General features: G+C 43.0%; 1 protein-coding gene across 2 annotated transcripts in view; it reads right to left on the reverse strand.

The window, feature by feature from the left end:
• Positions 1 to 15: 15 nt before the first annotated feature.
• LOC109872675 (connector enhancer of kinase suppressor of ras 2) overlaps positions 16 to 26,946 on the reverse strand; it is a 54,805-nt gene continuing 27,874 nt past the window's right edge. Inside the window, exons 9-24 of one of the 2 annotated variants that reach the window (XM_031808397.1) lie at positions 17,477 to 17,623; positions 11,909 to 12,042; positions 11,597 to 11,811; positions 9,548 to 9,634; positions 8,343 to 8,590; positions 7,919 to 7,953; positions 6,366 to 6,414; positions 6,216 to 6,264; positions 5,872 to 6,044; positions 5,521 to 5,594; positions 4,625 to 4,696; positions 3,884 to 3,954; positions 3,588 to 3,688; positions 2,907 to 3,456; positions 2,491 to 2,702; positions 16 to 2,280 (exon numbers count right to left, since the gene is read on the reverse strand). In XM_031808397.1, the coding sequence (XP_031664257.1) occupies positions 2,059 to 2,280; positions 2,491 to 2,702; positions 2,907 to 3,456; positions 3,588 to 3,688; positions 3,884 to 3,954; positions 4,625 to 4,696; positions 5,521 to 5,594; positions 5,872 to 6,044; positions 6,216 to 6,264; positions 6,366 to 6,414; positions 7,919 to 7,953; positions 8,343 to 8,590; positions 9,548 to 9,634; positions 11,597 to 11,811; positions 11,909 to 12,042; positions 17,477 to 17,623 (2,439 nt within the window). In that variant the 3' untranslated portion in view covers positions 16 to 2,058. The remainder of the gene's footprint in view (positions 2,281 to 2,490; positions 2,703 to 2,906; positions 3,457 to 3,587; positions 3,689 to 3,883; positions 3,955 to 4,624; positions 4,697 to 5,520; positions 5,595 to 5,871; positions 6,045 to 6,215; positions 6,265 to 6,365; positions 6,415 to 7,918; positions 7,954 to 8,342; positions 8,591 to 9,547; positions 9,635 to 11,596; positions 11,812 to 11,908; positions 12,043 to 17,476; positions 17,624 to 26,946) is intronic. The other variant, XM_031808398.1, reaches the window with a different exon arrangement.

Raw genomic sequence — 26,946 nt, forward strand, 5'->3', positions numbered from 1 at the left:
ATATATATTTCTGAGAAACAAAAGCTACTTTTGATTCATAGGAAGAATAAATGTATTTCTCTTTCTCAAGAACAATGTTTTTATAAGTTTAATGTACAGATAAACAGATAATAATATACTTCCAAAAAAGAGCAATATGTTCCTTTTTTAATGTCGCAGTGCAACTTACATCTTAGCTACACACCTGCGCAGTTGTACTATGAGGTGCACACCTCCAAAATAACACAGTGGAACCCTGGACAGATTGGACAGATTTCATGTACAATGTTTTAAAACATTGTGAGAACAATTACATTCTGGTTAAATGAAATACATTCTACAATACATGTACTGCTCTTCATAAAATTTGAGAATTTAGAGCAACAACTGCGGACATTTTAGAAGTGTTAGTAGTATGTCTATTATGACATGTAGCCGGGCCAGTGTAGTTATACTGTATAACAAATGTACTGACACCTAAAAAGCATTTTAAGTACCAGGACACAACACTGGATGATAATTGCAGGTGAATTGAAGCAATGTCAATATCCTGCCAGGAATAGGGTACAAGTATTAAGCGGCGCAAAGAAAAACATTATCATTGAAATTTGATAGAAGTAAAATAGAAACAAGTAAAAGAAAGTCAAGTAAATAGGCCTAGAAAAGAAACAACCAAGTGTGTCAAACATTAAAAAATGTGTTATGAGTTGTTGATCATGTATTTTGCGCAGATAGAATGCAGTCACATTGAAGTACTACAGTACTACTTCTCAGTAGAAATAAACAACTTAAGCAGATACATATACGTTGACAATTTCCGGGATCCTTTTTAAAATAAACCAGTACATTCACATATAAAATCAACAGAGACACAGAAAGGGAACAGAATACATGAGCAGAACTCAGGACCTGAATCAACCCTGAAGATCAGGAGGTCATTTCTGTAACAGCTGGAGTGAAGCAAAAACAGTCATTCAGGAGACTCAATGCTTTTTGTATTTTATATCATTTTTCTAAGAAAAATATAAGTAAAAAGATTCTGTGGTCACAGAATCTAAAGATTGCATTCACAAGTATATAGTTCACAGTTTTAAATAGAGGGTGCTGCTATGCAAACAATATAATATTTTTCTTTAACACATTTCTCAACCCCAATGGCCACGTGTACATGTTTATTACCATGCAGATGTTTGATTTAAAAAATCAATTTCACCAACAAATTCTATAATGATGGCCAAAATCATAATAGCTACAAAGATATATCAATAAATGTAAAAGTTTCATTCCGGTGATCTGTGTTTGGCTAAACTACTTTGTTTAAATTTCAAACAAAATCTACATAATTATACATACATGTTAAACATGCAACATCCGTACATACAACAGAAATGCATTATAAAACCCTACTGAGCCTCATACACTAAAAGGCCAAATACCTCCATCTCTCTCTCTCACACACACCCATCTTCTCTCCACACTTATACATACATACAGTACATACTTTTAAACAGATTGGGTCCTTCTTTCCGTGGGTTTCAGGGTCACACAGTACCATGGTGCCCCAGTAGGGGGTGCATTGTTGTAATCAGAATGATGCCTATTAGCCAGTCGCGACATAGCTCTCTCTTAAAGCAGCATTAAAGGGGAAATAAAAAGGAAATAAAAACTAAACTCCCTTCCTCTTAAGCAAGCAATGAAATAAGAAAAAATACAATAGAAGAAAAAAAATGCATTTGCATCAGCCAAAAACAGTTACAACCTGTTGTTGTTAAGTTCTCTTTCAATCTATCATTTGTTGCATTTTCTGTTTTAAAGATAATGAATGATAGTTTCTCTTCAGGCATGCAGAATGGCACCCCGTGGGGGCCTTATTTTATCCAATATACAGTATATACACCAACAGTTACTCTTATGTTTGACCTCAGTGCAGTATGTACACATATTACAGTGATTGGTTTGTCAGTTAGTTTGAAGGGAATGGTGATGGTAGACCCTGGCTGCATAAACGATTGCGGGGGAAGAGATAATGGCATGATTCCACAGTGTCTCCTTGTTACTCTGTCTCTGAGTACTCGTGTCTCAAACGTGAGTTTCGATGAAGGAGTGGGTGTGCATCATCAGTGGTGGGGACAGGGGTGAGAGGTCGGATCCCTCGGGGTGGGGCTCTGTCGGGACGGAGCTGAACTCACAGATGTCCACAAACAGCTCATGGTGCTGCTGCTTCCACTGTTGGAACTTCTGGGAGTTTAGACCGGAGTCATCCAGCACTTGGCTGATAATGGCCAGATCACCCTCTTTGGCCTGTGGGAAAACATCAGTTAGTGTTTGGCTTACATACTACCCCAATGACCCCACTCATATGCCACCTCACTCTCATCACCATAGACAGCCACCTACTGGACCTGTACCACCCTCTGTACCTCCATAAGACTCCACCCTGCCCTATGACTCATACCTGCCCTATGACTGGGCCACAGCCTGCCCTGTGGCTGTGTCCCGCCCTCTCCGTACCTTGAGTGTGCTGCGCAGGGCACGAATGCGGTGCAGCTTGTCGTTGATGACAGGATCGTTGCAGCGCTTGACAAAGGAGCGTCTGAAATCCTGTTTAGTGGAGGGCCTCTGCTCCCCCAGGGCAGACAGGCTGGCCCGCTCTATGGAGCGATACAGCTCCTGGAAGCCATCCACTCCCTCATGATCATGACCTCGCTCTTTAGACTGAGAATCTGAGGGGAGAAAGTAGGACAGGATTTCAAAGCTCTTTGCTAAACCTAATTCAACCATTTTAACTTGGATAAAAGCTTTACAATGTACCTTGTCATCAAATAAATATATAATCAAGGCATAACAAGGTATATGTGTAGCTTGAAGTCTGAGGAGTCCTAAAGAGAAGCCTGGCGAGAGCAGTAAGTGCTAGAGTGCATCCTTACCTTGGTGTTTCTTGGAGTTGTGCTTTCTGAATGGCACCTCGTCATCTTCACTCCTCTCCTCTGAGGGTCCTGCTGAGTGCAGGCTTCCCTTGGTGCCCTGCACGTCCCTGTTCCGGGGCAGGCTCTGGCTGCGCTGCTTGTGGGCACAGTGAAGGCGCTGCTCGCGCTCCTCTATGTCCACCAATGGGAAGGGCCCATCTCTGTCAGGTTGTCGACGTCTCTGTGTGGGCAGTGTGGCCTGGCGTCGGTGCTCAGGGGACATAAGCAGCTGACCCATTCCCATGTGGCCGCTGCCGTAGCCCCCGTCACCCCTGTCACCCTCCCCCGGCACGGTCTGCAGAAAGTGGAGACCCGAGCTGGTGAGAGGTGTCTCAATCAGGTCCTGCCAGGAGCGGCGTTGGGTGTCACGAAGGGTGGGGCGGAGGGTGGGGCGGCAGCCGGAGGACTGGGTGCTCCCAGGGACGTCCGGACGGGAGTCCTCAGCTGAGGAGTGGGAGTACGTGGACTCACTGGAGAAGTGGCGCTCAGGGAACGGACTGGAGGAGTTCACCTGGAAGGGGGCCAGTGGACAGAGGTATTTAATGATATTGATAGAACCACTATGTGTGTGTGTGTGTGTGTACAGTGAATGTGTACATGTGAGTGTGTGTTCCAGAGTGTGAACCAGTGGCCTGCACTCACAGATGGGGTGCGGTGGTAGGTGTCACAGCGAGATGACATGCCCTCTTGTTTCAGAGTCATAGAACCATCCATCTCATCCTGGTCACTCTCACTCCAATAATCTGAAACATCAAAGTTAAACATCAATAAACTAAACAGCTTGAGTGACCTCATCCATACCAAAACTGTATGTCTTACATTACAGTACAATAGGCATTGATCTAATACAATTACCTAACATCTCACTTCAATGTCCTTAAATCAATTGATTTACACATCACAACAATGTCACTAAATATGTAGTCAGATTGTCCTACCTTCATCGGGCCGTGGAACCTTATCGTCAGGTGTGTAGCCAATCGCCGCCAGCCCCAGCCGGTTCATCCATCTACATGGGTAACAGGACAGGGTGCAGGCACACAACATGAGTTGACTAACTGATACCATACTGGGTGTGGTAGGAGGTTTGATGTGTTATGTAGTCTATATTTCTTAAGAATATTAATTATTAACAGTTTGCATTGAAGACAAGAAAGTATATCGATGTTATGATATGCAGTCTTTCTGAATCCTCTCAAATCCGTTATTTAGCTAATGCTACTCAATCAATAAAGGGCATTTGTGATCAACACTGCCACATAATTACACAGAAAAGAGCCAGAGATAATAACAAGTCAATCAGTCACAACCCAAGGGAAAGATTAAACTGTTTCTGATAAACAAAGCAGTAGCTGCTGACCCAGAGGGCTCTTTGAAACAAGAGACTTACTGCTCTTTATCATCTTACACTATCTCGGGAGAAAAAAAACACAAAAATAAAGTCCCAGTAGAACAACACTACCGACCTAAAGTATATTTTCTTATTCCTCATGTTTGAGAACGAAAGAAGAACCATGTCACAGCTCCAGCTATGAATTCTCTGAAACTGAGATTTATTTTAGATAATATGTTAGCTAAAGCACATGCTGTTACAATCAAGAGAGCATTTAATGAAATAAGCACACTAACTAACCCTACCATCAAAGTACAGGTAGTAATGCTAGAAAAAATAGTGTTACCTGTTCATCTCCTCCAAACAGTCTGTGGCGAAAAAGAAACTCTTGATTTTGGGATGGCAGGCTTTGAAGGCGCTGAAGCAGGAGCAGAAACAACATCTAATTAGTCTGCACAGTCTTGTAGATCATCTGATTCTCAAACATCTCCCTTTTGCATTACTTCATTCTGTTAGCCTGAGATCCAGACCATGTGGTACAATGGCCAGGTATATGTACTGTATACCGTTCCTGTAGCCCTTTCCTGCAGTCAAATGACCTAGGGGCTCCCGGCACTGCATCTCGGTGCAAGAGGCATCACTGCAGTCCCTGGTTCGAATCCAGGCTGCATCACATCCGGCCGTGATTGGGAGTCCCATAGGGCGGTGCACAATTGGCCCAGCGTCGTCCGCGTTTGGCCAGGGTAGGCCATCATTGTAAATAAGAATTTGTTCTTAACGGACTTGCCTAATTACATTTTAAAAAGTGGCCTCATGGGTGAAATGTTTTTAATATTTTCATAATTAATACACTTTTCTTTTTAAATACAGAGAATCTTGTGTTTCTATGTCAAACGGTTTAATATTGGGATGCAAATTGTAATAGACTTCAACATGGTACAGGTGTCTTCTTTTTTAAAGCCCATAACCATGTGTGTGAGGTGTTTACTTTTGTTTCAAAGTGGATTTGTTTAAGACTACCAAGAAACACTGTGTGACCCTTCTCAGGTGGAAATAGACACCTATTATTTACTTCTGCCACTTTGTGCCACGGCTATTTAAAGCCCTCGTTATTCAAATCAAATATTTATGCCACGCAAAGGCATCATCTGTTTTTGTGTTTCATTTAGACTTTTCTTTTAAATCCCCAGGTTCACTAACAGATTGAGAGACAAAAAAAACATTAATCACAAAAACACTCACTGTTTCCTTCTGCATTCAATTGCTCTATCTATTCGGAACTCAGGTAGGCTGATGAAACCTTCAGCCTTCTCGTCCTAGGAAGGGAGAGGTAAGGGAAATGAGAAGCAATACATTCCTGTATGTCTGTAGAGATGACACACCTCATTAAGGATATCAGACATACTTGAATGTACTGTACACTACAGGACACTTTAACACAAATGGTTCAGTGTCTGGAATATGGCTATGTTTGTGTGAGTTACCAAGACAACTCTGCAGATAGTGTTGGTAAACAGCAAGCCTGTTGTGGCAGATAAGAGAAAATAAAGTATTGTTTGACAGCTGTAATGTACTTGTCAGAGAGCAGCTTACATTCTGGTTGGTGTACCAGTAGAGCGAGGAGTCCTTGAGGATGAACCAGTACTTCTTCCACTTCTGGGTGAAGTAGCCCTTGGCATCCTTCTTCTTCCACAGCCAGCCCTCACAGTCCCCATGGCCCAGGTCCTTACAGGAGATACGCCTGCGGCTAGCGCTAGTCAGAGAACCTGGGTGGAGAGCAGGATATCACAGAGAATTCTCATAGACACATGGACACACAGTAAACATTCCCGGGATGATATCCCCAATGCTAGCATCATTTCAATACCATCACAAATCCTAATGTAAAATGATTGCCAAAGGATCACCAAAAGAATCCTCACAGTGAATGGACTCACCTTTGGTTCTCTTTTTGGTCTTAGTCCTTAAAGACGCATAGTGAAATGACTGCAATGAGAGGGAAGAGGAGAGGGTTTGATTAGAACAGGTGTCTAAAGTACAGGACTCATAACAGGGAGTAACAGTAGTATTTAAATCTTTGACTTTACCTTCCTCATGGATGAGCCTCCTTGTCTTTCGATGCCAAAACTAGCATACCTGAGGAGAGAGGCGATCAGGTTTGTAAGCCTACAATAAAATGGATGCTAAATCCTCTTTATCTGGGGATGAGATCATCATGTACTGGTATCAAACTAATCCTTACATGGATATTATTCATCATAAAAAGCAGAATCCTAACTTGATATCTACTGTATGTGAGTAAAATATTAATGTATATTCCATTGACATTAATGCATAAGTTACATGGAGTACATTAAACATTGATTTGTTTGAGTCTCTCTCATGCTAGAATTCCTCCCAAAGAACTTAGTATCTGTATCATTCCCAGGGCTGGCCTGAATGCCCATCTGGAAATGGCTCTACTGACAGGTGGTACCGTGGAACCGAAACATGGACACTGACTGAAGAAATGGACATCACATTGCATTCTCAATGTAGGTCTCAGTACTTACTTTTGTAATACACTCAGATCCAGCTTTCCTACTGTCAATCATAGTGTATTAGGTACAGAAACATCTCTTTTGGGTGTGTAACATGCAGTGGACTGGATGTCAAACACATAGCAGGTATCTAACCATCATACTGACACCTTACCCATATACACAGTGTACAAACTGAGCGCCAGTGCATCCTTTCTACCAAAGAGAATGATCTAAACTAAAGCCTGATACATTTGGACAAGTACTGTATTGTTTCCAGCAAGTGAAAGAAGTGAGCTAAACCACAGAGCAGGTGGCAGGAAATCCAATTCAGCCAGTCTCTGTGTCTCAGTAGAGCTCAGCACAGCACAACGGAAACCGCTGAGGGGATGTGCTGCGCATGTTGGCCATTTATGAACACCTTAATCAGCACTCATCACTGTAAAAATGACTGAGAGGACTTCTCTACTGCCAGACCTACTGTACTATTTTATAACTACATGGTTGGAGCATCCACTGAACACTGACTGTGGGCAAGATGTTGAATTGGGTTGGATTGTAGCATCAATTGGAACAAAGCACAGTGTTTCTTAAATAGAACCAGAAAAAATGATTTAGGTCAGTGAAGGGTAAAGGGGAAGTATTGCCTGCTTGGCAACCCTCTTGATGTATGTTTAAATGTCATTCCCTTGAGGCCAATTCAATTAAGTTAATCAATTGTTACAACACACTGAAGACAAAAAATAATCTCAACTAGGATTATTCATATGGTGGTATGCAGGATGACGGCAATTTACTTTACTCAAAAGAGTCATTGGTTGAATAAAAATAATTTGTAGAAGTGAGTCACTAATATACTGTAAATCCAATATCAAAACATGCACAATATAAAGTACTGTATATATCAGTAAAATGTTGATAGTTGATAAAAAAAAGCTTTCAATTTACTGATAGCAGTATGATACAAACCTAATTGGAAGGTACACAACTAGCCTCCATAGTTTAGGCAAAAACCAAGTCCCACACATTCAGTTTTTTAAATAATCAAATAAATCAACGTTCCTCACAAAATCATGCCTAGATTGTCCCCTTGACCCCATGGAGAAGAACTGCTCACTCACCTGTCCGTGTCAGCTCTCAGTGTGTCTCCAGCTCTCTGCGGAAAGGTAAAGAGCAGATTAGCGCATCAGAGAGAGAGAGAGATATGAGAGAGAGATCATAGCACTCTGTCATCTCAGAGGGTGGACCGTGTTTCCAGTTGTGACCAGGCAGGCAGATCAGAAGATCGGGGGCAGGAACCATGGGGTGTCTGCGGGTTGTGGAAGTAGAGGTGGTATGGATGGCAGTGTGGCAAACTTCTGACTCACTTATCTAATATTGTGACCTCAAAAAGGCTTTAACCACAAAAATATCACTGCTCTGTGACACAAATATGTTGAATCTGCATTGCCAAACCATTATGCCACTATGTCTGACTGCGTTAAAAGCCATAATTTCATTCTTGATGCAGGTTGACAAATAAAAATAGTAGCTGTGATGACTCACGTGGTACATTGGCACAGTGTTGCTCTCAGGCAGTGAGAAGGACAGGCCCTCTGGGGGTCCTGAGTCCAGTCTGATGGGCGGGGCCAGCATGGATGGGCTGATGGGATAGCTGGGGCTGCTGGGGTTGTGGCTCTTCTTGCGGGAACGCCGCCCAGTGTCCCGCTTGCATTCCCTGGAAACATCTGGCTCCTCCTGGATCACCAGGATCTTGTCGTCACTCAGGTAACGTAGCAGGGAGTTGTCTGAGTCTAGCAGAGGTCAGGAAAGGAGGGAAAGAGGAGTGTAAAGTTGTGTCATTTGGAAGCCCAGAGAGGTTGTTATTTGTTTATTAGGAGTCCTAGAGTGCCTATCACATTCAAATGCTTGATGGCGAAACAAACTCTTACCAAAGGTATAAGGAAGCATCATTTGAAAGGAATTCAGAAGATTCAGAAGATTTCTGGTTCGATGCTTGCGGTCTGATGTTGAGTCAAAGTATGAGCAGCCCCTGAGGTAATGTTTAATGTTGTTTCCATAGCTTTAGTCGATAGAGCTTCATTAACCTCACAGACCTGCATGTTTCCACAGAAACCAACCTCTGTCACGTTACCTTCCATCAGTGAGGGCAGGCCTCCAACAGTTTGTGGTTTCAGAGCAGAGGGAGGCAGATATGTTCTTTATATCGGCACTCGCTATTTATAACAAAAGTCGTGGGAGTGAGATGCTCTCACTACAGCTCACTCAACATAACTGCTATACATAGTCTCACAAAGCTAAACACCACTGAAATCAGCCATGTGCAAAACAAATATTATGTTTTCAACTCAATTCATGCCTGACATGAACATGTTGTCTATATATAATAGATTGAATCTCATTTTGTTTTAAAAAATGGCTGAGCTTCTTGTGATAGCTTCATCTTTATACAGTACAGTTTAAAAATAGTTCTAAATGTGCATTCATGTTTCTGTCAAGATTCTCTGGTTATATGTAAAGTCTAAAGAAACCATTGTGCTCTTTGCCAGTACTTGTGGCAGTTCCAGTTAAATGAATAAAAGGTTGCCAAAGAAGCAGATGATTAGTCATGTTGTTGACAGTGGGGACTGTGATTGGTCCTCATTAGGAGTCTGTACTTTGCAGAAGCAGTGAAACAAAAGCTACTTCCTTCTCCGAGTCAAGGCATTTAAGGGGGGTACTGAGGAGACTACCTGAACTTAAGGACCCACCTCTGCTACCTCTCTTGTACATATTTGGCTCCTTTGTCTCTGCCATCCAGTTGTAATCCGTTGGCATGGAAACTGGCCTGAGGTCACCTGGAAAGAAGTCCAAGTAGCATGTCAGCTGAGGTGTGAGTGGAGTGAGAGTTAGGAGCTGAGGTGTGAGCGGAAGGAGAGTTAGGAGCTGAGGTGTGAGCGGAGGGAGAGTTAGGAGCTGAGGTGTGAGCGGAGGGAGAGTTAGGAGCTGAGGGAAGAGCGGAGGGAGAGTTAGGAGCTGAGGGAAGAGCGGAGGGAGAGTTAGGAGCTGAGGGAAGAGCGGAGGGAGAGTTAGGAGCTGAGGGGTGAGCGGAGGGAGAGTTAGGAGCTGAGGGAAGAGCGGAGGGAGAGTTAGGAGCTGAGGGAAGAGCGGAGGGAGAGTTAGGAGCTGAGAGGGTGAGCGGAGGGAGAGTTAGGAGCTGAGGGAAGAGCGGAGGGAGAGTTAGGAGCTGAGGGAAGAGCGGAGGGAGAGTTAGGAGCTGAGGGGTGAGCGGAGGGAGAGTTAGGAGCTGAGGGGTGAGCGGAGGGAGAGTTAGGAGCTGAGGGGTGAGCGGAGGGAGAGTTAGGAGCTGAGGGGTGAGCGGAGGGAGAGTTAGGAGCTGAGGTGTGAGCGGAGGGAGAGTTAGGAGCTGAGGTGTGAGCGGAGGGAGAGTTAGGAGCTGAGGTGTGAGCGGAGGGAGAGTTAGGAGCTGAGGTGTGAGCGGAGGGAGAGTTAGGAGCTGAGGTGTGAGCGGAGGGAGAGTTAGGAGCTGAGGTGTGAGCGGAGGGAGAGTTAGGAGCTGAGGTGTGAGCGGAGGGAGAGTTAGGAGCTGAGGTGTGAGCGGAGGGAGAGTTAGGAGCTGAGGTGTGAGCGGAGGGAGAGTTAGGAGCTGGGGTGTGAGCGGAGGGAGAGTTAGGAGCTGGGGTGTGAGCGGAGGGAGAGTTAGGAGCTGAGGTGTGAGCGGAGGGAGAGCTAGGAGCTGAGGGAAGAGCGTAGGGAGAGCTAGGAGCTGAGGGAAGAGTGGGGGCTGTCTCACTGAGAGGGAGAGGAGAGGGTGAGAGTGGAGTGGCTGTGCGTGGGTGGGTGGACGTCTGCCTGACAGTGGTTAAAGTGCAGGGAAAGTAAGGGGTATAAGAGGAGTAGGTTATAGCATGGGAATCCAGTTGAAAAGAAGTGAACTTTAGAGTGAAGGGGAAACGGTAGACCTGCTGCACGTGTGTGAATGTGTGAGCATGAGAGAGACTGTGATGGGCCTTATGACACATGGTGCCTCCACAGACTGGGATGAGCAGATCGTACCCTGCTTGGAGCCATTATGGGCTTGGAAGGAATCCACTGTCACTTCCCTGGCAGACTGTTAACATGAAAAACACTCTGTCTGGCAGAGCCAAAGGGATTTATCTCTGCACCACTACACACTGTACAATACACGGCAAACTGAGCCTCAACAGAGCCTCAACAGCCATTTCTGTCTGATGGACAGATCGAATACTGTACATTGTCAAGGGCTGGCAAAGACCTCCTTTCCTTATCCCAGTGTTTACAGACAGTGTGTCATTCACTAAATATTCCAGAGTTGTCCCGTGCAGTAATGTGAACGAGCTCATCATGTAAAGTGCAGACAGGGGTGGCATGTAGAATAGTCAGGCTGATCTTAGGTGATGTCATCCTGATGCTGGCCATCCTACTGCTGCAGTGCTGATGATGATGATGAACGGGCAATGACAGGGGATGTCTGACTGTGGGCATGGGGGGTGGTGCTGGGCTGGGAGAGGGAGGGGTTTCTGTGAAACATGAATACGCTGGGGTGTATAATAATAATCTCGACTATGCATAGCAATTGCCATGGGGCTATACGTTCTCCACGTGCCAGTTACAGCTGGATACACTGTAGGAGAAGGAGCTTAAACGAAGGCAGGAGAGGAGAGCTACCCACCTCGCCTGGAATTCCACTCTTCAATGCTCTTTTAACATTACACTACTGCCCAGAGAGAAGAGGGTGGTTGGTTGGTAGTGCTACCTATCTGGGCTGGGTGACTCACCATGGGTGGGTGTCCTGTCCCTCCGCCTGACCCCGGTGGAGCGACCCCTAGTCTCGTACTCCTGCCCCAGGGCCAGACAATCCTCCTCCACCAACGTGAAGTACTTGCCCCCATCGTGGTCCAGGTAGAAGCTGGGAGACTCCGAGCCCTTCATACCCATCTTCTCCATGCTGTATTTGCTGATGTCGTCGCAGGACATGATGCCTATCTCGTCTCTGATTAACAGGTAGAGTATGGAGAAGATCAGGCAGGCGCAATCGGACTAAACTGTACAGTAAACAGTAGCTGTATGTATGGGTTTGGTAGGCTCACCTGTGTCCATAGAGGCCAGAGACTGGGGACAGGATGAAGACGTCATGGCCACTGTCCAGCGTAGAGGACATCCCCATGGTCCCCATGCTGTTGGGCGGGGTGTTGGACTCACTGTTGGGACTGGTGGGGATGGGCTGTAGGGACAAGGTGGACTCATGTAGATAGCAGGATGCAGAAGTATTAAACGATTTCCTAAATGCAATTATTTCTAATTCATAGCATTTCATGACATGAACCTATAGAATAGAGTTCTCCATGTTTGAGTTACTAGAGGATTAGGGTGCAATGTTGTGAGCTTGTGTGAGAGTCAGACAGTTCTCGTAGCCCTCTACACATGTACCCATTCACAGGTTGGAAATGGCAGATTTGGGCACTGATAAACATCTAAATTGGAACACAGTGGATGTACAGTAACATGCTATTCATGACGTCAGAGCGTTGGCTTTGCGCTTCACAGTGTTGTGTGGGTTTTGACTGACAGTCATTATAAACCTGAGCACCTCGCAGCGGTGCAACGCGACTTACCCCTCCTGCTAATTGGGCAACTTTTGCAAATGTTTTGTTGTCTGAGTGAGGGAAATGCTGTAAATGAAGGTGACTCTACGTATTTTGAAAGATGAGACGTTGAGGATTATAATAAATACCACTTTGTAGTCATACAAGCAAGCCAAACACCTGTCAGTCCAAATGTGTACTTCACATTTCCATAATATAAAACCCATGTCATATACAATGTCAATGTTTATGATCATAATGTTTCATGTACAGTTACCATATGACATGGCGTCATACCCTGACCAGAATGAGCCTGTTGGTCTATCGTGTCGTCACACGCACCTGAATGCACTCATGACTCCTTAACTACGCGGACACAAATCACCATCTGTTTCTCTGAATTGCATTGTGAAAGCCTAACACCGTAATATCGTATTTTATAATTTAGCTAGTCATGTTGGCAATAGAACAAGCTTTCCAATGATGCCTACCTGACCTACATTGCGATTTATAATGGAATGTTTTTGGATTAGGTAAACAGTAATTGTGTGATATCAGGGATGCAGGGCTGTGTTCCAACCCAAAAAACTACAAGTGTGCTTGCTCTAGTTCCTCAGTGGCACAGCTAGGAGAGATCAAAAAACATCTTATAGGTGAAGAATCTTCTTTGAATTTTTTTGTTTTATGTTGCACCTACCCCACATTTTCCAGGAATATTCTTATCATGTTACTCAATGCATCCAGAGTATTTTCAGATTTCTTTATCAACAAATGTGGCAAAAGTTCAGTAAATGAGAGGTTTTTGGCAACTAATAGAGGGGATAACAACAGGACCCCTAACAACAAGGTATTCTGGGATCACGACTATATACAGTTGTCAGAAGTTTAAGTTTACATACACCTTAGCCAAATACATTTCAACTCAGTTTTTCACAATTCCTGACATTTAATCCTAGTAAAAAATCCCTGTATTAGGTCAGTTAGGATTATCACTTTATTTTAAGAATGTGAAATGTCAGAATAATAGTAGAGAGAATAACAGCTTTTATTTATTTCATCACATTCCCAGTGGGTCAGAAGTTTACATACACTCAATTAGTATTTGGTAGCATTGCCTTTAAATTGTTTAACTTGGGTCAAACGTTTTGGGTAGCCTTCCACAAGCTTCCCACAATAAGTTGGCAGAATTTTGGCCCATTCCGCCTGACAAAGCTGGTGTAACTGAGTCAGGTTTGTAGGCCTCCTTGCTCCCACACACTTTTTCAGTTCTGCCCACAAATGTTCTATAGGATTGAGGTCAGGGCTTTGTGATGGCCGCTCCAACAACTTTGTTGTCCTTGAAAGCACCACCACAACATGCTGCTGCCACCCCCGTGCTTCACTGTTGGAATGGTGCTTTTCCTCCAAACATAACGATGGTCATTATGGCCAAACAGTTCTATTTTTGTTTCATCAGACCAGAGGACATTTCTTCAAGATGTGTCAAGTGTGGTGAGGATGAGCCATCTCTCGCCAGGAGATACACTAGGAAATCTAACCTACTGTGATGACTCAACCCTGTGCCCAATAACATCTGACTGGTAAAGGTCCTGTGAAAATCACATCACAATGTAAAGCAAAAAACGAAATGTTCATATATTTTCCTTTTACACTTTCGAATCCACTTCTACGATAAATTATCATTGCTCTGTAATTTTCCTTGAACTCCTATCAAAGAAATCAGTGCCATATTCCTTCCTGATAAGTTTGTATGACCATGGAGGCTTCGGAACATCTAGAGCTCACTCCTTCTCTTGGACTTGTGTAATTAATAATAAATACCACTCAAAATAGAAATTCATTTTATGTACTTCTTCATTATTAATACATCACTACAAGAACAGTTAAAATGATGGTGTAAATGTGTTGGCTCAGTGCTGTCAAAAGAAAATACCCCAACTGTTAGATTTTTTATGTCTCTCAGACCAAAACAGGAAAAAAACAGTTTAAAAAAATATGAAGCAGTGTGTTATGAATAGGTTAGGAAACAAAACAAGATCTTCTGGTCTTCTGTAGCTCAGTTGGTAAAGCATGGCGCCAGGATAGTGGGTTTGATTCCCGGGACCTGCCATATGTAAAATGTATGCACGCATTATTGTAAGTCGCTTTGGATAAAAGTGTCTGCTAAGTGGCATTTACAGTGCAGTATTCAGACCTGTTACAGCCTTATTCCAACATGGATTTTGATTCATTTCTTCCTTCATCAATCTACACAAAATACCACATAATGACAAAGTGAAAACAGGTTTAGATTTTTTTGCAAATATATTACAAATTAAAAACAGAAACACCTTATTTTACATAACTATTCAGACCCTTTGCTATGAGACTCGAAAATTGAGCTCAGATGCATCCTGTTTCCATTGATCATCCTTGAGGTGTCTACAACTTGATTGGAGTCCACGTGTGGTAAATTCAATTGATTGGATCTGATTTGGAAAGGCTCACACCTGTCTATAAAAGTTCCCACAGGTGACAGTGCATGTCAGAGCAAAAACCAAGCCATGAGGTCGAAGGAATTGTCCATAGAGCTCCGAAACAGGATTGTGTCAAGGAACAGATCTACGGAAGAGTCTAAAAAGTGTCTGCAGCATTTAAGGTCCCAAAGAACACAGTGGCCTCCATCATTCTTAAATGGAAGAAGTTTGGAGTCTTCCTAGAGCTGGCCACCCGGCCAAACTGAACAATTAGAGGAGAAGGGCCTTGGTCAAGGCGGTGACCAATAACCTGATGTTATTGGTTCCTCTGTGGAGATGGGAGTTCCTCTGTGGAGATGGGAGAACCTTCCAGAAGGACAATCATCTCTGCAGCATACCACCAATCAGGTTTTTTTGGTAGAATTGCCAGACGGAAGCCACTTCTCAGTAAAAGGCACATGACAGCCCGCTTGGAGTTTGCCAAAAAGCACCTAAAGGACTCAGACCATGAGAAACAAGATTCCCTATGCCTAGTGTCACGTCTGGAGGAAACCTGGGATGATCCCTAAGGTAAAGCATGGTGGTGGCAGTGTCATGCTGTGGGGATGTTTTTCAGTGGCAGGGAATGGGAGATTAGTCAGGATCGAGGGAAAGATGAATGGAACAAAGTACAGAGAGATCCTTGAAGGCTCAAGGCTGTAATCGCCGAGTAAAGGGTCTGAATACTTGTCTAAATATGTTATTTCAAATTTGTATTTTAATGTGCAAAATGTTATATTATGGGGCATTGTGTGTAGATTGATGATAATTTTAGAATAAGGCTGTAATGTAAGAAAATGTGGAAAAGGTCAAGGAGTCTGAATACTTTCCAACTGCACTGTATTATTATAAAAAGACAACCCTGCACAAAATAATTATTACAGCTGGAAGTGCTCCCGCTATGAGCAGCCACATTAACCTCGGCATTAACCTCTGTCCTTGGTTCTGTCTGTGTCCTATCAGTCTGTCCAGGGCAGCTGACTGAGAGTACTACTGTATGACACTGGATGAACAGATGGCTAGGTTCACTCTTCATTGACTCTTATCCACAATTGGAAACACTGAGTGCTTGATGGTGGTTCACTGAAGATTCATTTCAAATTCATCTCACATTGTCTTTGTCCTCTACTACCTGGATTTTCCATAGGCTCCTCTGTCATAATCTATTTGGTAAAGAGTTCATTTAATAATAGAACAGGCTACCCTTTCTCCAAGTCATGTTGAGCTCCGGTGGTCTGACTCTTTTTGACTGACACATCCATCATAAACAGTCCTGGGAGACAAAGTCACTCTAACAGTGTTCATACCATATGTCAACGGCTCCTACAGTCATCCGGCATGCTGTCATTTAACTCTGAGGTGCTTCATTAACCAAACACTGGGTGAATTCTACTGTTCGTGACTGATTGGTAACCTTTGTGTGTATTTGTTTGTTTAACCTGTAAGACTGCCAACAATAACCTCCCTGGAAGGCAATCCAATACTCTATTTTTTTATATTTTATTCAGCCACAATAATGAAGCATAGCTCAAGCAGAACCCTGTTCCTTTCAGACTGAAATACATGCCACTGTGCCAAATAATTCATACATCATTATTTCCCTGACATGACTGCAGTGCATATGCACAACCTCATCACAGTTCCATACAGGAGCAACCATTCTGGCTTCACATTTTGAGATATGATAATGATGTGCTGATTATCTGAACACATTAACTGATTTCACTGCAGATGCCAAAGACATGTAACCACAGAAACGGTCCTGGGCATCATCAAGGCAACCCATGCAGCATGAAAATGAGTAAGCCTAGTGCAGACCTAAAAATAGCTCTCACGCAGTACAGGGCTCCCAAAGAAAAACCATCCAGGCAGTTATGAAGTAAACCCCCAACCCCCTCTACCGTCATCCTCCCCAGCTAGCATTCTGTCTTTGTTCCTCCTCCTCAGGCAGCCCCTGTTTCCCCCAGCCAGTCCCCATACTGTACGGTCTGTACTACAACCACACTGAGCAGCACAATGGATTCACTATCTCTTTCACTGACGCGCCACCAATAATGTATATAAACCCTGGATTGCTGATGCTTTGTATTGGCTGATGAGAGACTTTGAAGCCACCGGTCTGCCATATTGGCTTTAAACAGAAGAAGCAGTCCTACATAGGAATGAATGTAATTCTACAGTATTTCAATTAAATGTTTAAAGTACAAAATTACATGTACCAAAATTGAGGCGTGGGGTCTTCAAAATACCACCCCCCTGTCAGTCATGTAGTGTATATATAAATCATTACACTCACACAATCCAATAGAACTCAATTAAAGAGTGACCAGGTATGAGTTCTAAGTTAAGTGCTTACTCACAGACAATTACCCTTTAATTCATCATGTATCATAATCTAATTTATTAACATTGTGGCACTCATAAGGAGCTTCTAGGCCAGTTGGTCATGATCAATAATGAGCGCTTTGTTCCTTATCGCTAAAATTAAACAGCAACCAGATGAATTGGTGTAATAATTGCTATTCATATCTACCAGAAGGAATCCTAAACAGATATTCAAACATCATAATACAATTACCTGGAGTGCAAGGGGTTTCCATCGTACATTCTTGAGCAGGGCAGGGGCAGACGTGAGAGTGTTCTGAGGTCTCTTCTTCAGGGTGAGGATGACTCCATTGGGGTCTTCTCTCAGGGCATTCACCAGGTTCTTCAGCTGCCAGCCCACCTGCACGCCACAGAGGAGAGAGACAATTCAACACTCAGTGAGGCTGAAGAAATACTCAACCAATCATGACAATAGAGCTAGTAAATTACAGTAGCTACTGTGGTTCTGAACATCTCTTCAACCAACTATGCCTAGGAGGAGCACCAGAGGTAATGATGGTGAAAACAACTACAAAACCATTCTAATACACTACAGCCCATTCCCACAAATTACAGTGCTTGGATAAGAATGGCGTTTTGCACAAAAACAATTAACTAAACAGCATGTGCTGGAAAGTGTTGCATACAATGTAGACAAAATGTTGTTCCATTTATTTATTTTCTTGACTGAACATAACCATTTTCAAAATTCTGTCCCATCTGTTGTACAATGTTAAACAACGTTTAACAGAAGTTAAACAAACTGATAGTGCTGCACCTCGTGCCGACCTATAATGCATCGCAAAGCCTCAGCGCCAAGCCCTACTGGGCTCTGACCCGCAACAGACAGTGTGCAGCTGTGCTACAGTGAGCTTGGATCTACTGATGGCGGTGTGCTCCCAGGCAGGCTCCAGTAGAGGCAGGGGAGCAGAGAAAGCAGGTCACGTCCCCCTCCCTCCCTCCCTCCCTCTCCCTTCCTCCCTCTCTACGCCACGCTGAGCACCTCTCTATACCTCTGTGCTCTGTAGAGTGCCAATGTTAATAATGCAACTTATCTGTAAACAGGTTACATTATTCAACTCAGGGACTGGCATGGCGACATAGTCAAACTATAAAAACACACACACACACATTACTGTTTGGCTGAGACACTGTCTCTGTGTTCACAACAGCTATGCCGACTGGCAGTGGCCCATTTCACTCCCACAAAGACGACAAACATCGCCTGTCTTAAAAAGACACAGACAGACACAATTACTGTACAAGCAGTACAATACACACACATACTCTATATACAGTACCAGTCAAAAGATTGGACACACCTACTCATTCCTTATTTTTTTCTACATTGTAGAATAATAGTGAAGACATTAAAACTATGAAATAACACATATGGAATCATGTAGTAACCAAAAAAAGTGTTAAACAAATCCAAATAGATTTTAGATTTTAGATTCTTCAAAGTAGCCAGACTTTGCCTTGATGAAAGCTTTGCACACTCTTGGAATTCTCTCAACCAGCTTCATGAGGTAGTCACCTGGAATGCATTTCAATAAACAGATGTGCCTTGTTAAAAGTTAATTGTGAAATTTATTTCCTTCTTAATGCGTTTCAGCCAATCAGTTGTGTTGTGACAAGGTAGGGGTGCTATACAGAAGACAGCCCTGTTTGGTAAAAGTCCATATTAAAGCAAGAACATCTCAAATAAGCAAAGGGGAAACGACAGTCCATCATTACTTTAAGACATGAAGGTCAGTCAATCCGGAACGTTTCAAGAACTTTGAAAGTTGCTTCAGATGCATTTGCAAAAACTATCAAGCGCTATGATGAAACTGGCTCTCATGAGGACCGCCACAGGAAAGGAAGACCCAGAGTTACCTCTGCTGAAGAGGATATGTTCATTAGAGTTAAAAGCCTCAGAAATTGCAGCCCAAATAAATGCTTCACAGAGTTCAAGTAACAACACATCTCATCATCAGCAGTTCAGAGGAGACTTCGTGAATCAGGCCTTCATGTTCGAATTGCTGCAAAGAAATCACTACTAAAGGACACCAATAAGAAGAAGAGACTTGCTTGGGTCAGAAACACGAGCAATGGACATTACACCAGTGGAAATCTGTGCTTTGGTCTAATGAGTCCAAATTTGAGATTTGTGGTTCCAACCGCCGTGTCTTTGTGAGACACTGAGTACGTGAATAGATGATCTCTTCATGTGTAGTTCCCACCGTGAAGCATGGAGGAGGTGATGTGACACTACTGGTGACACTGTCAGTGATTTATTTAGAATTGAAGCACACTTAACCAGCATGGCTACCACAGTATTCTGAGCTATACGCCATCCCATCGGGTTGGCACTTAGTGGGACTATCATTTGTTTTTCAACAGGACAATAACCCAACACACCTTCAGGCTGTGTAGGGCTATTTCACCAAGGAGAGTGATGGAGTGCTTTTTTTATTTTTTTATTTGAAAATATGTATATTTAACCAGGTAGGGCAGTTGAGGACAAGTTCTCATTTACAACTGCGACCTGGAAAGCAAAGCAGAGCAGTGGTACACAAACAACAACAGAGTTACACATGGAATAAACAAGCATACAGTCAATTACGCAATAGAAAAGTCTATATACAGTGTGTGCAAATGAGGTAAGATAAGGGAGGTAAGGCAATAAATAGGCCATAGTGGCGAAATAATTACAATTTAGCACATATTAACACTGGAGTGATAGATGTAAAGAAGATGAATGTGCAAGTAGAGATACTGGGGTGCAAAGGAGAAAGAAAGAAAAAAACAGTATTGGGATGAGGTAGTTGGATGGGTTATTTACAGATGGGCTATGTACAGGAGCAGTGATCTGTGAGCTGCTCTGACAGCTGGTGCTTAAAGTTAGAGAGGGAGATATGAGTCTTCAGCTTCAGTGATTTTTGCAATTCGTTCCAGTCATTGGCAGCAGAGAACTGGAAGGAAAGGTTGCCAAAGTTGGAATTGGCTTTGGGGGTGACCAGTGAAATATACTTGCTGGAGTGCCTGCTATGGGTGGGTGCTCCTTTGGTGACCAGTGAGCTGACATAAGGCGGGGCTTTACCAAGCAAAGACATATAGATGAGCTGGAGCCAGTGGGTTTGGCGATGAATATGAAGCGAGGGCCAGCCGACGAGAGCATACAGGTAGTGGTTGGTAGTATATGGGGCTTTGGTGACAAAACTGATGGCACTGTGATAGACTGCAACCAATTTGCTGAGTAGTGTGTTGGAGGCTATTTTGTAAATGACATCGCCAAAGTCAAGGATCAGTAGGATAGTCACTTTTACGAGGGTATGTTTGGCAGCATGGGTGACGGATGCTTTGTTGCGAAATAGGAAGCCGATTCTAGATTTAATTTTGGATTGGAGATGCTTAATGTGAGTCTGGAAGGAGAGTTTACAATCTAACCAGACACCTAGGTATTTGTTGTTGTCCACATATTCTAAGTCAGAACCGTCCAGAGTAGTGATGCTGGACAGGCGGGCAGGTGCGGGCAGCGATCGGTTGAAGAGCATGAATTTAGTTTTACTTGCATTTAAGAGCAGTTGGACGCCACGGGAGGAGAGTTGTATGGCATTGAAGCTCTTCTGGAGGTTAGTTAACACAGTGTCCACAGAAGGGCCAGAAGTATACACAATTGTGTCGTCTGTGTAGAGGTGGATCAGAGAATCACCAGCAGCAAGAGCAACATCATTGATGTATACAGAGAAGAGAGTCGGCCCAAGAATTTAACCCTGTGGCACCCCCATAGAGACTGCCAGAGGTCCGGACAACAGGCCCTCCGATTTGACACACTGAACTCTGTCTGAAAAGTAGTTGGTGAACAAGGCGAGGCAGTCATTTGAGAAACCAAGGCTGTTGAGTCTGCCGATAAGAATGTGGTGATTAACAGAGTCGAAAGCCTTGGCCAGTTCGATGAATACAGCTGCACAGTATTGTCTCTTATCAATGGCGGTTATGATATCGTTTAGGACCTTGAGCGTGGCTGAGGTGTACCCATGACCAGCTCAGAAACCAGATTCCAGCTCAGAAACCAGATTGCATAGCAGAGAAGGTACGGTGGGATTCGAAATGGTCGGTGATCTGTTTGTTAACTTGGCTTTCGAAGACCTTAGAAAGGCAGGGTAAGATAGATATAGGTCTGTAACAGTTTGGGTCTCGAGTGTCTCCCCCTTTGAAGAGGGGAATGACCGTGGCAGCTTTCCAATCCTTGGGGATCTCAGACGATATGAAAGAGGTTGAACAGGCTAGTAACAGGGGTTGCAACAATTGCAATTTTAGAAAGAGAGGGTCCAGACTGTCTAGCCCGTCCAGATTTTGCAGCTCTTTCAGAACATTGGCAATCTGGATTTGAGTGATGGAGAAATGGGGAGGCTTGGGCAAGTTGCTGTGGGGGGTGCAGGGCTGTTGACCGGGGTAGGGGTAGTCAGGTGGAAAGCATGGCCAGTCGGAGAAAAATGCTTCTTGAAATTCTCAATTATCATGGATAATGGTGGTGACAGTGTTTCCTAGCCTCAGTGCAATGGACAGCTGGGAGGAGGTGCTGTTATTCTCCATGGACTTTAGTGTCCCAGAACCTTTTGGAGTTTGTGCTACAGGATGCAAATTTCTGTTTGAAAAAGCTAGCGTTTGCTTTCCTAACTGCCTGTGTATATTGGTTCCTAACTTACCTGAAAAGTTGCATATCGCGGGGCTATTCGATGCTAATGCAGTACGCCACAGGATGTTTTTGTGCTGGTCAAGAGCAGTCAGTTCTTGAGTGAACCAAGGTTGATATCTGTTCCTGGTTCAACATTTTTTGAATGAGGCATACTTATTTAAGATGGTGAGGAAAGCACTTTTAAAAGAATAACTAGACATCCTCTACTGACGGAATGAGGTTAATATCCTTCCAGGATACCCGGGTCAGGTCGATTAGAAAGGCAAGAGGAAGAGTCAGTTGTAGCCCCTTCGGGCAGTTATGTCGGCAGACCAGTCGTGATGAATCGGCAGAGCTCAGTGTAGTAAAAGGGTCCAGGCCAATTGACAAAATATGTATTGTAGCCCAAGAAAATTGGCTGTCGGGCCACTTCAGCAAACAGTCCGATATGCTCTAGACAGCAACAGCAGATGGGCATTCAGGGGACGTCGCAATGGACGAGCCTGTTGAAAACCCCCTTGGTGCATTACGTTGGTAGACCAGTCGTGAAGGATCAGCGGGGCTCCGTATCAGCAGTAAAAGGGGTCCAGGCCAATTGGCAAAATAGGTATTGTAGCCCAAGGAGTGGCTGATGGACGTCTTCAGCGAACCATGAGATGGGCCTAGCAGAGGCTAGCTCCAGGCTAATTGGTACCTACTTCGGGACAGATACGTTAGCCAGGAGTAGCCACTTGGATAGCAGCTAGAAAGCTGTGATGATCTAGGTGAAAAGGTTCAGAGCTTGCGGTAGGAATCCGGAGATGTGGGGAAAAGAGTCCGGTATGCTCTGGGATGCTCTGCGCTGTGCAGACTTGCAGGAGATGTCCAGGCTAAAGGTTAGCTGATGACCGCTAGCAGTGGCTAGCTAACTACTAGCTAGTTAGCTGGCTGGCTTCTGTTGGGGCTTCCGGTTCTAAAGTAAAGAAAATAGCAGATCCATACCACATTGGGTGAGGCTGGTTGCAGGAGAGAATGTTGGAGTTGAGGTTAAAAAATATATACTAAATATGTATGTAAGATACACGACAAGATGAAGATAAGACGAAGACAAAGACGCCTGACTGCTACGCCATCTTGGAATGTTGTAACATTTACAAATGTTGTAAAAGCAGCCAACAAGTGCTCAGCATACGTTAGAACTCCTTCAAGACAGTTGGAAAAGCATTTCAGGTGAAGCTGGTTGAGAATGTCAAGCATGTGCAAAGCTGTCAACAAGGCAAAGAGTGGCAACTTTGAAGAATCTCAAATAAAAAACACGTTTTTGGTTACATGATTCCATATGTGTTATTTCATAGTTTTGAGGTCTTCACTATTATTCTATAATGTAAAAAAATGTACAAATAAAGAAAAACCCTTGAATATGCACAGTTGAAGTCGGTAGTTTACATACACCTTAGCCAAAATACATTTCATCTGTTTTTCACAATTCCTGACATTTAATCCAAATAAAACATTTCCTGTTTTAGGTCAGTTAGGATCACCACTTTATTTAAGAATGTGGCATGCCAGCATAATAGTTGAGAGAAATATCTATTTCAGCTTTTGTGTCTTTCATCACATTCCCAGTGGGTCAGAAGTTTACATACACTCAATTAGTATTTGGTAGCATTGCCTTTAAATTGTTTAACTTGGGTCAAACGTTTCGGGTAGCCTTCCACACGCTTCCCACAATAAGTTGGGTGAATTTTGGCCCATTCCTCCTGACAGAGCTGGTGTAACTGAGTCAGGTTTGTAGGCCTCCTTGCTCACACATGCTTTTTCAGTTCTGCCCACAAAATGTTCTATAGGACTGAGGTCAGGGCTTTGTGATGGCCACTCCAATACCTTGACTTTGTTGTCCTTAAACCATTTTGCCACAACTTTGGAAGTATGCTTGGGGTCATTGTCCATTTGGATGACCCATTTGCAACTAAGCTTTAACTTTCTGACTGATGTCTTGAGCTGTTGCTTCAATATATCCACATAATTTTCCTTCCTCATGACGCCATCTATTTTGTGAAGTGCACCAGTCCCTCCTGCAGCAAAGCACCTCTCCTTCCTGAGCGGTGTGACGGCTGCGTGGTCCCATGGTGTTTGTACTTGTGTACTATTGTTTGTACAGATGAACGTGGTACTTTAAGGCGTTTGGAAATTGCTTCCAAGGATGAACCAGACTTGTGGAAGCCTGCAATTTTTCTTCTGAGGTCTTGGTTGATTTCTTTTGATTTTCCTATGATGTCAAGCAAAGAGGCACTAAGTTTGAAGGTAGGCCTTGAAATACATCCACAGGTACACCTCCAATTGACTCAAATTATGTCAATTAGCCTATCAGAAGCTTCAGGTATTTCACACCAAACACAGGTATTTCACACCATTTTAAAGATACACTTCTTGTTAATCCCACCACAGTGTCCGATTTCAAATAGGCTTTATGAAAGCACCACAAATGATTATGTTAGGTCAGAGCCAAGTCACAGAAACACACAGACATTTTTCCAGTGTCACGAACCGGCTCAAAGCCCGTAACAAAAGGGAGACAACGTGGAGATAAGGAGTAACAAAACATATATTTATTAAATATAGTAATCTAAGTACAATATACAATGGTGTGTGTAATCAGTCATCAGAAGTGTAAGTGAGTGTTTTGCATGCATGAATGTGATAATGCAGGGTGTTGAAAGGTGCCAAAGCAAACAACCAAAAACCACCAAGATACACAACAAAATCTATAAAAGTGTCTGCATGGAGAGAGTCTCCTCCATGAATGGGGAAGTGGTGTATTTATCCTGGGACACACCGGGCCCAGGTGTTTCCCATGTAGCTGACGACCCTCCCAACTCAAAGAGAGAATACGGCAGACAGAGTGGGAGGGTCATCACACCAGCCAAAGAGAGGAGTCACAAAAATCAGAAATAGAGAGAGAATGAATCACTAACCTTTGATGATCTTCATCAGATGACACTTATAGGACTTCATGTTACACAATACATGTATGTTTTGTTCGATAAAGTTGATATTTAAACAGTTCCAAAAACATCCAGTTATTTTGCAGAGAGCCACATCAATTTACAGAAATACTCATCATAAATGTTGATGAAAATACAAGTGTTATACATGGAACTTTAGATACACTTCTCCTTAATGCAACCGCTGTGTCAGATTTCAAAAAACTTTACGGAAAAAGCAAACCATGCAATAATCTGAGTACGGCGCTCAGAGCCCAAACAAGACAAAAAGATATCCGCTATATTGTGCAGTCAACAGAAGTCAGAAATAACATTATAAGTATTCACTTACCTTTGATGATCTTCATCAGAATGCACACCCAGGAATCCCAGTTCCACAATAAATGTTTGTTTTGTTCGATAATGTCCATAATTTATGTCTAAATAGCTCCTCTTTTTAGCACGTTTGGTAAACAAATCCAAACTCACGAAGCGCATTCACTAGGAGCAGACGAAAGGTCAAAAAGTTCCGTTACAGTCCGTAGAAACATGTCAAACGATGTATAGAATCAATCTTTAGGATGTTTTAACATAAATCTTCAATAATGTTCCAACCGGAGAATTCCCTTGTCTGTAGAAATGCAATGGAACTCAAGCTAACTCTCACGTGAACGAGCATCACGAGCTCAAGGCATTCTGGCAGACCTCTGACTCATTCCCCACTCATTCGCCCCCACTTCACAGTAGAAGTATCAAACAAGGTTCTAAAAACATGACCAATATCCCACTGTATCTTCAATAGGGAATGAGTTGAAAAACAATCAACCTCAGATTTCCCACTTCCTGGTTGGATTTTTTTCTCAGGTTTTTGCCTGCCATATGAGTTCTGTTATACTCACATACATCATTCAAACAGTTTTAGAAACTTCAGAGTGTTTTCTATCCAAATATACTAATAATATGCATATATTAGCAACTGGGACTGAGTAGCAGGCAGTTTACTCTGGGCACCTTATTCATTCAAGCTACTCAATACTGCCCCCAGCCAAAAGAAAAATTGTGGAGTGGTTGAAAAACGTGATTTAATGACTCCAACCTAAGTGTATGTAAACTTCCACTTCAAATGTAGATGTCCAAACTTTTGACAGGTACTGTACATGCAGACGCATCTAGAAAAAAAACACATTCACTGCCTGCAGTGGCAGATCACACCCCAGCTAGCACATTTGGTTCCTTATAAGTTGTGGGAACGTGTTTTTTGTTTCATACTGGTTGTGGTGAACGAAGCCATGTGTTTTTCTGACCGGTAAAACTGAACGTTTTTTAAATGTTCTGAGAACAGAAGTGATCATTTCACCTGTTCTGAGAGCATTTATTTTTTAGGTTGAAGTGAGGTTTTACGAAAGTTTTACTCTGGTTCCTTTTAAGTTTTCCAGGGTGGTTTTATTACCATTGTAGGTAATTTAGAGTTTTTTGTATAACTTCCTTAAAACTTTCACTGAAAGTTTCAATAATAATTTTAATAACACTGCTACCTTATTTTGGGATTACTTTTTTGAACTCCAAGCACAGGTAGGACACATGGAAATTATTTTCCTTCAGCATTAATCATGCAAATACATGTATTTTTTAATGTGACAAGACAAAAGTGAGATTAAAAGAAAACCGATGCTTGCACAACTATGGGGCAAAACTGACAGGTTTGGTTCAGATTGTTGGCAACATTTAAAACTATACTTAATCTCCAAATGTTTGTTGAAAACAAATATATTTGCACAATGTGCACTTATTGTCTATCAATTACATTGTTACAGTTATTGGTTAACTAGCTTGCAAATTTTAGCCATACTAGCATAGACATGACATGAGTCAAAAAAACACACCAGAACACACTTAACAAGATAGAGGATAGAGATAGTTTTGTTTGACGCTGAGAACAGAAAGTATATGTTTTAAATAACATTCTTAGAACGTTCTCTGAACGCTACTAAAGTTCTTGCGTTATTTATGGATAGTTTTTTTAACGTTCTCTGAACAATTTGAAAACACGGCTTTTAA

Source organism: Oncorhynchus kisutch, linkage group LG28 (assembly GCF_002021735.2).
Source record: "Oncorhynchus kisutch isolate 150728-3 linkage group LG28, Okis_V2, whole genome shotgun sequence".
Classification (NCBI taxonomy): Eukaryota; Metazoa; Chordata; class Actinopteri; order Salmoniformes; family Salmonidae; genus Oncorhynchus; species Oncorhynchus kisutch.